Source organism: Vulpes vulpes, chromosome 8, assembly GCF_048418805.1.
Source record: "Vulpes vulpes isolate BD-2025 chromosome 8, VulVul3, whole genome shotgun sequence".
Lineage (NCBI taxonomy): Eukaryota > Metazoa > Chordata > Mammalia > Carnivora > Canidae > Vulpes > Vulpes vulpes.
The window spans coordinates 75,312,207-75,327,065 of NC_132787.1; the positions used below are offsets into that span (position 1 = coordinate 75,312,207).

The 14,859-nt window shown below is 37.4% G+C and overlaps 1 protein-coding gene and 1 pseudogene across 4 annotated transcripts in view; one reads left to right on the forward strand and one right to left on the reverse strand.

The window, feature by feature from the left end:
- Nucleotides 1-14,859, reverse strand: part of TMEM87B (transmembrane protein 87B) — a 55,467-nt gene that overhangs the window by 16,013 nt on the left and 24,595 nt on the right. The window contains exons 10-15 of one of the 4 annotated variants that reach the window (XM_025994358.2): nt 13,583-13,676; nt 8,223-8,294; nt 6,445-6,553; nt 6,302-6,360; nt 3,537-3,640; nt 1,947-2,020 (exon numbers count right to left, since the gene is read on the reverse strand). In XM_025994358.2, coding sequence (XP_025850143.1) covers nt 1,947-2,020; nt 3,537-3,640; nt 6,302-6,360; nt 6,445-6,553; nt 8,223-8,294; nt 13,583-13,676 — 512 coding nt within the window. Of the gene's footprint in view, nt 1-1,946; nt 2,021-3,536; nt 3,641-6,301; nt 6,361-6,444; nt 6,554-8,218; nt 8,295-11,942; nt 12,019-13,582; nt 13,677-14,859 lie in introns of all 4 variants that reach the window. The other 3 variants (XM_072767148.1, XM_025994357.2, XM_072767147.1) reach the window with 3 other exon arrangements.
- On the forward strand, nt 5,310-5,702 carry LOC112916640 (cytochrome c oxidase subunit 6B1 pseudogene; annotated as a pseudogene).

Here is a 14,859-nt window from a genome sequence, read left to right on the forward strand (position 1 = left end):
AAAATTTTTATAGACTTGAAATTAATGTAAGTCCATTAATTTTGTTTTATTGAGATAATTCCCACACTGTAAAATGTACCATCTTGAAGTGTACAAATTCAGTGGATTTCAGGATAGTCACAGAATTATATATCATCACCACTAATTTCAGAAGAATTTCATCACCCTAAAAAGAAACCCCACATCCATCAGTAGTCACTCACTACTTACTCCTTCCCCAACCCCTGGCAATCACCAATATACTTTCTGTCTCTATGGATTTACCTTTTGTGGACTTTTCAGCTAAACACAGTCATACAATTCGTGATCTTTATGATTGGCTTCTTTCATTTAGCATACATGTTTTCAAGATTTTTCCATGTTGTAACTACAAAAATGTTTGGGCTCTTCTAGGTTCTTTGCTTTTCCACATATATTTTATTTTATTTTATTTTTTTAAGATTTTATTTATTTATTTACTTATTAAAGATATTATTTATTTATTTCCACATACATTTTAAAATCAGGTTAACTGGAGCGCCTGGGTGGCACAGTCAGTTGAGTGTCCCCCTCTTGATTTCAGCTCAGGTCATGATCTCAGGGTCCAGAAATTGAGCTCTGCGTCAGACAGACTCAGCACTCAGTAGGGAGTCTGCTTAAGATTCTTTTCTCCCTCTGCCCTTTCCTTCTATGCTCTTTCTCTAAAATAAATAAATAAAATCTCTAAAAATATAATAAAATCAGGTTAACCATTTGTACTTTTTGAAGGTCAGTTAGAATTATTTTTTAATTTTTAATTTAATTTTATTAATTTTATTTATTTTTAAAGATTTTATTTATTTATTCATGAGAGACAGGAAGAGAGGCAGAGCCACAGGCAGAGGGAGAAGCAGGTTCCACGAAGGGAGCCCGATGTGGAACTCGATCCTCGGACTCCAGGATCACACCCTGGGCTGAAGGCAGGCGCTAAACCACTGAGCCACCCAGGCATCCCTTATTTAATTTTTTGAAGATTTTATTTATTTATTCATGAGAGAGAGAGAGAGAGAAAGGCAGAGACATAGGCAGAGAGAGAAGCAGGCTCCATGCAGGGAGCCTGATGAGGGACTCCATCCCGGGACTCCAGGATCATGCCCTGAGCCAAAGGCAGACGCTTAACCACTGAGCCACCCAGGCATCCCAGAACTATTTTTCTTTTAATATTTATTCATTTACTCATGAGAGACACAGAGAGAGACGCAAAGACATAGGTGGAGGGAGAAGAAGGCTCCCCATGGGGAGTCCAATGCGGGACTTGATCGCAGGACCCCGGGATCACGCCCTGAGCCAAACTGAGCTCACTCAGGTGCCCCCAAGGTCAGTTAGAATTATGATTGGGATTGTACTGATTCTACTTACCGGTTTGTGGAACTGACTGCTTAATAATATTGAGAGTTACAATTATAAACATGTATGGTTCTACACACTTATTTTCAGCAACTAAATGATGTACTGACATTGCCTTAACACTTAAAGTATTACGGTAAAATTAATAAAATGATAAAATGCAATGTAGAAATTAGTTGAAAGATTAAACTAGCACTAAAACTGTAATTAGAAATGCTTTGCGAATGATCAGGAAATTATAAGGATGTGTAATTCTAAAGAGCAAAAAGAGGTGATTCACGGAAATTTAGCAATCATCATTAAAATGATTATTAGGAGTTAAGAACAATACACACTAAATTATTAATGTGAAACAGTATACGTACTTTAATACTTAGGCCTTAAAAGCAAACAGGTAACAAAGGCTTAAAGTACATTATGATCTTAAAATTTTCATTACTGACTTTTCATGATCATCTAGCATAATAGGGGTTTTGTAGATAGGGTTTTAAAATTATTTTAACAGGAAAAAAATGTATCTGACCTTGCATCACAAGTAAAGGTACAATACAGTGGCCACTTGATAAAAACATATCACTCACTTAAATTTTCAGATGGTACCATGAATTCTTCTATTTCATCATCAGAATCATCTATTAACGGCATGAAGGCATATCTACATCAGAAACAAGGAGGAGTATTTTTACTAACACATTTAAGCTTTCAGTTTTCAGTTCATATCTAAAAGCATAATTGCATACAAAAATATTTATGTTTTAAACATTTCTTAAAAATTCAAATAACAAAAATTTAATTACTCTCAAATTAGGAAAGATTATTAGTGATGAAACTAAAACTAGAGCTTCCAAACCCTGCTGGTAAAAGCATAACTGGGTAAGATCTTTCTGGAAAGCAGTTCTGCAATGTTCAGGGAAGGGAACTTCCTGCTCTACTTTCTTCTCCATGTCAGGTTTACCCTCCCTGCCCACTACTTTTTAACTTACCCACTAACAAAATTGCTAATCTGGTGAAAATAAAGCATAATGACTGAGCCACATTTGCTAGGTCCAACAGCATTCAGAAAGCATTGCTGATACTAACAATAATCCTAGAAACAAAGTGCCTAATAATTAGGGATTGGTTCTATAAATTAGGCTACATTCATATTATGGAATGCCAAAGAACCATTAAAAATAATGTGATAGGGATCCCTGAGTGGCGCAGTGGTTTGGCGCTTGCCTTTGGCCCAGGGCGTGATCCTGGAGACCCAGGATCGAATCCCACATCAGGCTCCCGGTGCATGGAGCCTGCTTCTCCCTCTGCCTGTGTCTCTGCCTCTCTCTCTCTCTCTCTCTGTGACTATCATAAATAAATAAAAATTAAAAAAAAAAAATAATGTGATAGATCAAGGAGTGCCTGCTTAGCTCAGTTTGCAGAGCATGCAATTCTCAGTTTCAGGGTCATGAGTTCAAGTCCCACATGGAGTCTACTTTAAAAAAAAATGTGGCAGATCTATACAAGATGATATGGAAAAATACGTCGTGGACAAGGTGCAGAACAGTGTATACATGTATGTATGTATGTATAATTATGACATACTTTTAAAAAGAGAGAGAGAAACACAAACACGGGTATATACATTTTCTTTTTTTCCTAGAAGGGCATACAAGAAACTTCATGGCCCCTTCCTTGCGAAAGAGTGAGAGGCAAGGGGCAGGTGGAGCTTCCCCATCATATGCCATCAATGGTTTACCTGAACCCACCATTCAATCTCTTCATGGTTTTGGTCCCACCCTTCCTTTCCAGCTTTATTTCCCTCCAATGTAAGTAGGTATTAACCAAGATGCATGCCTTAATGACCCCCAAAATATACCATGGCTTCCTCCACTATCTCAGAAAATGTACATCTTTCACAGCTCAATCTTCCACTGTTCTGCTCATGTCCTCGAGGCAGAACATAAATTCTGCCTTTCAAGGAGTCTTCCTCATCCCTCTTTGGTCTTCCTCCTGGACTTCCAAGTTTATATACCTTTTATTTCACTGTCTTGCATTATGTCTGTCTCCCTACTTGACTGTATACTCCTTTAAAGGCGAGGCCTACTCCCTCAGTTTTTATTAATGCATTTTTATTTGAACACAATAGCAGTGATCAACAAATGCTTGCCAAACTTGAATTTTCCCATGTTAGGTACCTCTGATTATTTGCTGATGGTCTCCACAAAAACATGATTACAATAAGGATAAGTGAAAAAAGGAAGCTCCAAAATGCATCATCAACCCAGCGTTCCATCCAATCCTGTAACAAGGACAATTCAAACATGAAATGTTAATTTTCTGATCAACATCAATAGATTTCCCATTCAAATAGCGTACAAGGGATCTCTGGGTGGCGTAGTGGTTTGGCGCCTGCCTTTGGCCCAGGGTGCGATCCTGGAGACCCGGGATCGAATCCCATGTCGGGCTCCCGGTGCATGGAGCCTGCTTCTCCCTCTGCCTGTGTCTCTGCCTCTCTCTCTCTCTCTCTCTGTGACTATCATAAATAAATTTAAAAAAACAAACAAACAAACAAACAAAAAAACAAATAGCGTACAATGACAGGGATACCTGGGTGGTTCAGCAACTGAGCATCTGCCTTCAGCTCCAGGAGTGATTCTGGAGTCCCGGGATCGAGTACCTGGGAAGCCTGCTTCTCCCTCTCCCTTTGCCTAGGTCTCCCACTCTCTCTGTGTCTCTTATGAATAAAATCTTTAAAAAATATAGTGTACAATGATAAATACTAATGAAATCTTTCCTACCAGTTCATCTTTGAAATAAGTATATGTTTTTTTAAGAAAATAAAAACTAAGAAACACTATCTTTATCAAATTATTAACATGAATGCGTACTTCAGCCTTACAACTAATCAGATAAATAAAACTCTAACACAAATTATATACTACAGTATCATAAAGAATTAGCATCATAAAGGGGCTTTCAAGGTCATACGATCTATTTTCTAAATGAGAACAGTCATGAGGCAGGTTAAAAGAAGAATCAGAAGCAAGTTCACAATGGGTATTTTGACATCCATATCGTATTAGAATTTCTGATGTTGAATATCTCAATGTAGTATTTTTTCTTTTTTTTTTTTAAAGATTTTATTTATTTATTCATGATAGACGGAGAGAGAGAGGCAGAGACACAGGCAGAGGGAAAAGCAGGTTCTATGCTGGGAGCCCGACGCAGGACTCAATCCCGGGACCCCAGGATCGCGCCTGGGCCAAAGGCAGGCACTAAACCACTGAGCCACCCAGGGATCCCCTGTAGTATTTTTTCTAATAGGTTACCTTGCTTTCAATGAGACAGGAGATTTTATTTATTGTTTGAAATGTTTCAAAAAGGGCTATTTAACATGATGAATGTGCCTTTCCATAAAATTTTAGGGTCAACAGAAAGATTTAGAAAACAAAAATAAAAATCCAAAAGATACACTTAGAACTCCAAGTGAAAAACCCTAAAGTGAGGAGTGAGGGGAGGAGAAAAAAGAAATTCCAGAAAGTTCAGTTTCTTCTCTCACTAAATTATCCCTAAGGCAGAAATCTAGGATGCTCAGAGGACTGTTTGTAATGTTTATTTAGAACTAGAAACTAGCTTAAATCCAGAAGCCCCAATGAGGGCTTTTAATTTTTTTTTTTTTTGAAGGCCTTTTAAATTTTAAGTCTAAGAAACATTATCTTCTACCTAGAGAACCCACGGAGAGTATCTCCTGAATGTTCATAATGAATGTACCATCCCATAAGCATGTCAGACTAAAGGTTTACAGTACCATTTAGATACAAAACAACCCAATTTCATGATATGCAAGATTTCCTGTTACCTTAAGTTATAAAGAAAGATAATATTTTTTCAAAATATATAAAGGGGGTCTTTGCTGAGGATCACACTAAGCTGCAAGGTGCTGCAGGGGTGTCTTTAGAGTCAGCACCATGGGAGAAGACATCAAGTCCAAAATCAAGGACTACCAGATTGCCCCTTTTGACAGCCGCTTCCCCAACCAGAACCAGACTAGGAACTGCTGGCACAACTACCTGGACTTCCACCGCTGTGAGAAGGCAATGACTGCTAAAGGGGGTGATGTCTCCATGTGCAAATGGTACCGGCATGTGTACAAGTTCCTCTGCCCCATATCCTGGGTGTTGGCCTGGGATGACCTCTGGGCAGAAGGCACATTTCCTGGGAAGATCTGAACTGGCTCCACCCACCTCTCCTCTGTCCTCCATCCTTCTCCCAGGGTGGTGAAGGGGGACCTGGGTACATGGTGATCCCCACCCTGGGATCCTGAATCATGGCTTAACTAATAATAAATACTCGTTGGAAAAGTGTAAGACTGCATATGTGTAAAAGAACTGGGTGATCGGGCAAGAAGCTGGGATGGGAATTAATACCTTGACCAAAAAGAGGGACTTCAGGGGGATTGTTTTTTTCTGTTTTGCTTTGTTTTATGTTACTAAATTGACCACCTTCTTTATACCAGACAATATAGTGAGTGATTATAGTCTCAGGCCCCTGTATGTGCAAAAATTTATCTGTATGTTCCCCTTTATCATCTATACAATTTCAAAAAACTTTTCTTATGTAATTTTTGAACCACATGGAAATAGTGTAATAAAAATTGTGTACCCATCAAAAAATGTGTGTGTGTATATATATATATATATATATATATATATATATATATATATATATATATATATATAAAGGGAAGAGCATAATTTGAAAAGCAGATTTAGGAGGAACTTTTTCAGATTCACTTAAAGGAGGCAAAAGTTCTTATAATTCTATGTAAAATAATTCAAACTAAGCTGAAAATCTCCACTTAAATTGCCTCTGTTTACAAACACAAACTACATTCTTCAAAATTACCCAAACTGGTATAATTAAAAATGAAAAACTATTTAAATAGGAAGGTTATACTTACTGATTGACATTTTGCAATTCTAAATGTCTTAGTTGTCCATACCATAAACACTATAGAAGCTGAAACACATCAAAAGAGTCATCTTTAAAGGAACATGCAATACTGAAATAATTTATTATAATGTAAAAAATTAAATAGCTTACCCAGTACGGCAAAGATCAGAGTATTTGTAAAGTGCCTGTATAAAGAAAATTTCACTGTGTTCTTTCTTAGCCTTAGAGTCTTCATTGTTTGTGCCAAACTTATAAATATGTGCAAAAAAAGTTAAGGAAAAACATTTTAAATAGTAATAAACAGTTAAAAAACAAAGAATCATCTACATTTCTAAAATTAGTACTGCTATAGTTCCTATAAAAACACAGAAAATATTATTTAAACCAATACTGTATGATCATGATATTGATTTTTATCACATATTTTGCTTTACCATTTACCATGGTCTGAACTAAATAAACTTTGAGGAAGACAACAAGCAAGAACCTCTATGATGTTCTCCTTCAATGTCAAGCTCCCAAAACATCGGGCAGAGCAGTATATACACTAGACAACGAGCCCACCTTAGGTCAGACACGTACAGATCATATTAGGACATGCTCTTTGGCTTTTGCCTTTGTCTCTGTTTCTTACTTTGTTCTTTCTAGTCTACTCTCCTTTTATCCTCTCAATGACCATAATTAAGACTTAGGTCATCTATCAATTCCATTGTATGAACTGAAAAATGAAATATGTCAAATAAAACAAATTGGGACTTAGGCCAGGAGAGACTTCATTCAAAAGGTTATTGCAGATGAGGCTTATTACAATGGGGAGAATGTTCTAACTCTAAGATCTGCAAGAGTCCCACAAGTCAGGCCAGACAGGGCTTTGTTTTTATAGGGAGGGGAAAACAAGACTGGAAAGCAGATGTGGGGAAGTGGGTGGCGTGACTAGACAGCTGCTCTGGGTATGACTTTCCCTGAGGTGTGCAGATTCTCAAGAGGGGCACTGAGGAGGACTGTGCTGGACGAAGCTCAGGGACCTGGGGAAGGAGACGGCTGGTGGTCTGGTTAGATTGGTGTCTGAGTCCAAGCTGGTGTTCTGGTCAGAATGGTCAGGAGAGTCTGTGTCTGGCAAGGCCAGACATAGGTAACAAGGGGGCATCTGGGAGTCTCGTGAAAGTCCTATTGGGAAGGGAGGTCCTTTGTAGTAAGCCTTTTCCGCAGAAGATGAAAGGGTAGGAGTTTTCTTAACCATGGCTGTTTTCTATGAGCACAGGGATCAGGTAAAGCTCAACATTGTCAAGTATGAAGAAGCAAAAAGGGGCTTCTCTACTGACTCCTCAGCAGTGAAGCTGGGATTCAAGCCAGAGTTCTCTCTTTGTAAAAGGGGTGCTTCCTCTGGAGCACATCACCACATTTTGTTCGTGATCCATATGCTGAAAATAGCAGAGTGGAGCAAAAGAACTGAAGTGGCAAATTTTGTATTTATGCCTATTTTAAATCCCAAATACTTCACAAATCAGAACCTTCATGGAAGCACTCAAATTATCAAAGCTGCTATTCAGTCCTCTTAAATGACCAGTGAATTGCAAAAGAAGATCAATTTCTAAAATAACACAATTCAACCAATTAAGGTTACTGTCAGAATTTATAAAAAAGCATTATCAAGACAAATATTTTAAATTCTTGACTAAAATGAATTTTCTATGTTAAAAATATGGTCTCATTTAATAATTCAATAGTATTTCTTAGAAGCCAAGGAATAAAAAGATCAAACGTAAATTCAAAACTGCCTAAACCTCCACTTACCAAGACATTATTAAATTTAAGTAAAGCTTAGATCATTTCTTCCATTAAAGGAAAATGGTTACGAAAGCAAACAGGCTTGGTTATCCTGAAGTGAGAAGCAACGTGAACATGTTGCTGCAGTAGGAAAAGGATATCCACCAGCACAAGCCAGAGTCAAGAAGAGAGAGAGGGAGGCTGGCCAGAAGCACAAGATCAGAATCATTTGCCTGCAGCAAAACAGCAAAAAATTAAAAACAAGCAGAAAAAAAAGAGGAAGAGGGCTTCATGAGAAAAGCTACGGCTCTGAATTTTTCAAGCTATTTTTTTCTTTTATTTTAGAATCATTTTCTTACAGGATAGTTTTGTTAGGTTCATCAAAGCAAAGGAAGCAGGGTCATTATGCAAGCGCTCAATGCTGTATGTAGACCTGCTTCTTTTGCTTGCCATTTGTAATCCTTTAAGAAATCTACTCTTCCTGTAAAGAAAATGCAGATTTTTCATCTCCGTAAAGAGAACTGCCAAATAGCTATTTAAAAGCAAACAGGAAATTCAAGTTCAAGCTGAAATCAATACTAAATTTTCTTTCTCTCACCATGAAACACTAACCAAGATGATTTTAATTTCTGGACTTCTTTATGACTTTTATTTCAAACACCTTTATTAAAAATATTAATCATTAAGCAAACTAAATCTTCTGGCTGTTTTCCTTATCTCTCCACTCCAATTTGGTTCCCTACATGTTGGAATGGACCAAAGTCAACATTCTCCGTACAGATGATAAATTGCTCTCATTCAAATCCAGATGAAAATGGGCCTTTAGAACTGCTTATCTTTGGAATTTTCTGCCAAATAGCATGCATTACTGTTTTTCCCAGTGAACTACCTTGTGGATGGTGAACAGGAAATCTTTGAAATACAAATCTATAAATTACCAGGAAAAAAGACAATACAGATTTTTAAAAAATGCAATGTCTATAATTTAGTTAATTGACTGAAGAAAATACTTGCTTACTTATGAAAGGCTCCAAGCATATATAATCGTAGAGACCATTCCATATTAAGCAGGTATCTTAAGCTCACTTTCTAAATAGGCAATGACAGAAGAGAAGAATCTGGAGCTGGTAATGCTGAGACTAACAGCTAGGCTCACCTTCACTGCAATTCTGCCTATACTGATGCCAGGTATGTTCATCCTGCCTGCCCATTCTCCTCAGGTCAGCTGAGCTTCAATAACAAGGGATGTGGCTGCAGCGGAACAAGAACCACAGCCCCTGGGGATGAGCACTCACGGCCAGAGCACTGGTTGTGGGCAGAACTGAGGAATGTAGTTCACCTTCTGAACAGTTCAATATCTTTTTATGTGGAAAATATAAAAATTACACTAGAGGAAAATTGGTATCATTCTCTGAAAAGATGTATTTTTTTTTCAACAAACTTGGATTCAAACAGAAGTATGACAGATTATTTTTAAGCACGTTCAGTCAGAAACAACTCTTTAAATGAGGTATTATTTCTTAACTAGATACTCTTCAGACAGTAGGGAATCCATGGATATAACTTTGGAGGTTTTTAAATGCCCCACCGCAGGCAAAACTTCTATGAGATGTGTTTATAATTTTCTGAAAAGAGGTTCCCCAGCTTTCATTTGACTTTCAAAGGTTATCTTCGGTCCCAGTACCCAAACAAGGGTAAGAATCATTGCTTTAGAGAGTAAGGAGAGTAAATACAAGGTTTTTTGTTTTGTTTTTAACGTGGAAGCGTACTAAAAATTCACAAACGGAGTTTAAAGAACAGACGGACTGGGTTTATAAGAAACCACCTACAGGGGCCTCAGAAAAGGCCCTGTTTGTTAGCATGCCTGCACAGGAAGAACACAGGCAGACTCAAGCCCTCTGGCTTTCCTGTGAGAAACAATGATGAGAAAATGGAAAGAAATTACAAGGAAATGAAAGAACATTTAATATTAAAAGCTAGAAGACAAGTATTGGGAAGACAGTGGAAACAAAAAAAACTTGGTAAAAAGAAAATCTATAGAAAAAAATTTCAGGTAGGATGTAAATGCAGAAGAAAAAGATAAAAATAATGTTCTAGGATATGCATAACACTGCATTCTGCTCTGAGCAGGTCACAATTTCTTTAGAGTTCCTCCCATTTCCACGAAGCATATTAGAGGGCTCTGCCTTGGAATTAAAAAGGATGGAATTTTTCAGACTCCACTGGAGTCACTGAAGCAGTGAGGAGTCCTCAAGGATGGGTTATCATGCTTCTAAAACTTCTACTGTAATACGGCTTCTGCCCCACCAATGTCACTGAACCTGCTCTCCTGCTGTCTCATTATGACCTCTGGAATGACCACACAGGTGCACCTTGCCAATTCATCTCGCCAATTCCTCTCTCTGTAGTACTGTACACTGTTGACCACCCCTCCTTACCAAAGCTCACCCAGTCTTCACTCCAGGACAATTTCTGGGTATTTCTACCTCCCTTCACCCTGGTGTTCCTTTCATGCACATTTCTACCCTACTAAGCACTATCCTGGTCCTTTCCTCTCTCACTGGTCTACATGTTCTTGGGTTGCTTCCAAGGGTTGTAACCTCTCTCATGAAGATGACCTACAACCTTTATCATCACTTCCAATTCCTTTTATAAACCCAGACTGGGATTTCCAACTGTACTTAACACTAATGCCCTAGGCAGCTCAAACTTCACCAATCATGGCCCCTTCCCTAAATTCATTGCTTTGGGGATGGCAAAACTGTCCCCAGCAACCCAAATGAGACATGCAGTACCTCTCTGGAGCACTCTTCCTTCTTTTCCCACCCATTGCTACTAAGTCTATCATCTGGAGTCTTTGCCCTATTTTTAATTCTCACCATCTCTTTTTTGAACCACACTGCAAATGACTCTTTACTACACTTTCTACCTCTAGGCTCTAGACTCTCCTTTTCCAGGTAATTTTTATATTTATAAGATTTTAAATAATTTCAACCCCTAACATGGCATATGAACTTACAACCCTGAGATCAAGAGTTGCATGCTCTTCCGACTGAGGCAGCCAGGTGCCCCTTCCAGGTCATTTTTAAATGTCATTCACGAGTTCTTTCTAACATAGATTTCATCATGCTACTCACCCGTGTGGCTTTGATTCCCTTCTCCTTTCTCCCCACAGAAGGAACTTGAGACTCTTGAGCATGTCATTCTATCTTTTCCTTCCTTCTGTGATTCTCCCACACATGTCCAAGCTATTCTGGAAAATTCCACCACTGCTCCCATATTTTCACGGTTCCAACTATTTGTTTCCAGGTATTCCCAGGATGTCTTTTCCTCAATTCTCTCCCACATGTCCAAGCTATTCTGGGACATTACACCAATGCCCCCATATTTTCATGCTTCCAACTATATGTTTCCAATTCTTCCCAGGATGCCTTTTCCCCAATTCTTTGCCCAGTTAATCTCATCTGTCCTCCAAGTCACAATTTAATGTCCATCTCTGTGATGTCTTTCCTTATTTCTGTGCTAGAATTACTTTTTCTTCCCTGTTAGCATAGCACCTCTTTAAGATGGCAATTACTATTGCTATATTGTTCCTAGTTATATATTTGTCTTCCCTACCAGAATATGAATTTCTTAAATGCAGGGACAATACCTTTATCTTCTCTGCCTCCTCAGTATGGGGTACATACTGAGCACTTAAGTTTGCTGAAGAGAAAAAATAAAGATATTCTTTGGGGAACTGTTGCGTTTTCACCTTCAACTAAATTCCTATATTGAGATTAAAAATAATGTATACCTATATTTCTATTACTACTATTATTACAAACTGAAAGTAATCGGATTTTAATGATACAACAAAGTACTTAAGGACATAATAAAGGATATGAACCATACAAAAATGGAGTCAATAACTGCCAAAATAATGTCACCAAAAATAACAGCTAAATGGTTAGAACCCTGAAAGATAAAAACGGAGGGAAATCTGAATATAAATATTTCATTATACTATAGAAATTATTACATGAAAAAGAAAAACAATTTAGCTCATCTCATCACTTTACAAAAGCCACATAAAAATTTTATTCCTTTCTTTTTAAATTTTATTCCTAATAAAATTGTGTTTAAGCATATGGAAATTTTTGTTTTGGCAGCAACAGATGTTAGCTTGTCATCTACCTGGTTCAATGATAATGTAAAATTGTATTACAGAATGGCAAATAAAACATGTCATGTCTCCAGACCTACTTAGGTCAACCGTTTCAATCTCTCCCATCTCCACACCAAATCTACTGCCAAGAGCTACTAATGAAATGGATTCCTGATCTTTCCTACTACCTGTGAAGGGACATAGAAAGAAAAAAAAAAGGGGGGGGGGACCATGGAAGGGTAAAAACAAACCATAGATGAAATACTTTAATCAAAAGTTGACAAAAAATCATATTTAAAAGTTATATCTAAGATGTTGGCTATGCAAAATTTAAAAGAAATACAATGCATATACTACATCTTATGTGCGATATTTATCTTCTTTCTTTCTACCAAAGACTAGTTCCTGTAAATTATATATATAAATGCAAAGCTTTTCACTACTCTGTAGAAGTAAAAATAAATGTACCTTTCAAAGAGTCAAAGATGAATAGAGCAGGTGTATCTATTATAGAATGCAGATGTAGCAAAGATAATAGAAAAAAAAAAGAATGAGGTTTTTAACAAACTGGACAAATGGCCTGCTTCAAAATAAAAAATACATGAAATAAACTTATATGGCAACATAAGATCATTCACTCTGTGCAGTGATCTGATTTACACAACTAGTTCAAAAGACACTTTAGGTAAAAATTACTACGTTCTTTGAATCAAGTAAGGTGCTGCTTAATCACTCAGTCACCAACCATATTACTAAGAAAAACCAAGAGCTAGAAACCTAGGGGTTTTCTCCAATATCTATGTTCTGCCTCTTTCTAGAGAGTAAAGCACTGCTGCCCACATTACCCAAGTCATTTCCCCCTAGATACTACCTTTTTGTGATTCTTCCAAGAATGGAGTCTGCTGAATCCCCAAACATTGAGTCCATGAGAGTCAGAGACTACTTATAATCAAATGAAACTTAAGAGTGATGAGATGTAATGTCTGCATGTGTAAAGGGTACAGTTAATTCCGTTCACTTCCACGTGTTCAGACCAAGGGTTAAGGAAGAAATGAATGTGTTCCAACTGCATAATGACAAAGATAAACTTCTTGATAAAGAATAACCAGGCGGGTTTTTGAGATGGAGCTAATTCCTAGGATGACATCAAGCAATGCCTTCATAATCGATCATGTTTTAAGAGGTACTCTGTCTGGACTTTTACTACTTTAAGGAAGTATTTAAAAAGGGAAATAGTCCAATAGGGAAAAAAAGCTCAAATTAGGCCTTTTTCATAAATGTTCTATCTTTAAAAATGTATCTCAGGAGATATAAAGTAATCTTATTTCATAGCAACAACAAAAAGGGATGGAAATGGAATTGTATGGTTTTTACCCCAATAACTCTCATCACGCCTTCAATAGCTGCAAAGATAAAGTAGAGAATTCCCAGTCCGACCACTCGGTGCATGACTGTTCCTAAACGGGGCCTAGAATGAGGGAGAGGAAACAGAAAAAAATAATAATAAAAGAAATAAAAGCACCAGTAAATAAAATGCATTTGAATACAGTAAATGGCTCTATTTTCAACACAGAGAAATCATTATCGAATCGAATCAGCCCCTCTCCCCCCCAATCCAGCCACTGCTTCCTTGGTTTTAAGAAATAGTTTATTTCCTCTGAACAGGGCAAAACAGGCTCAGGAGAAACAGGCCTCCTTCTCTAGGACTAGATGCTGTACTGATACCCATAAAGCAACATGTTGAGGCTACCCAGGTGCCAGAGGATTAACATAACTCAGGAATTCACTTGCACAGGACGGAAGAGTAGCCTGAGGAAACTTTGGAGGCTCAGTGGCAACTTGTGTCACTGGCAGGAACAGTAACTTAATTCTTTCATGAACATTAATTAAAAACTGTTCGGGGATACTTTTTTTTTTTTTTTTTTAAAGAGATAATTCACTGATCTGATTTAGGCAGAAAAAGAACAGGAGTATTAGGATATTGAATTCTATTCCCTTTCTTCTCTCAATACCCAAAAGAAGAGTGCTATCACACTGTAGTTTCCCTTCTTTACACTGAAAAGAATTAAAGTAACATTTTGATTCTTTAAAAATATCAATGATTTTGGAAAATGCAAATACGGTGATTTCTGTGATAAGTAATTTGAAAACAGAACTAAAATTTCATGAAATTTGCAAATCACATAGCACAAACGTTTTAGCTCAAAAACCTCTTGCCAGAGTAATTAGAAGAAAAAAACTGATTTTGGAAAAATACGTAATGTAGTCACTTTAAAACAAACTCTAACTAAAAATTAAACTAATATCCACAGCTTATATTTAAGACTCTGTATCTAATATAGTTCATCTAAATTCTGACTCGTTATAGCCCCCTAACTAGAGTCTTCCAACAGCCAGAACTATGAGTGCTCTAAGTTCGTAACTAGAACTGTGGGGTACAAGCTTCCATATGAGGACTCTGTGGTCTGTATACTGTATTAAGGCCAAAAACAAACAAACCTACAAAAACCCCAAAAGCCCTTAAGAAGGAATCTCAATAAATACCCAATGGAAAAAAGGTTTTCTGGCTAAAATCTTGCTAACTACACCAATCTCAAGCTCACAAGTATATGGGTGTGCATTCAGTGCATATTTACTACATGCCTACTATG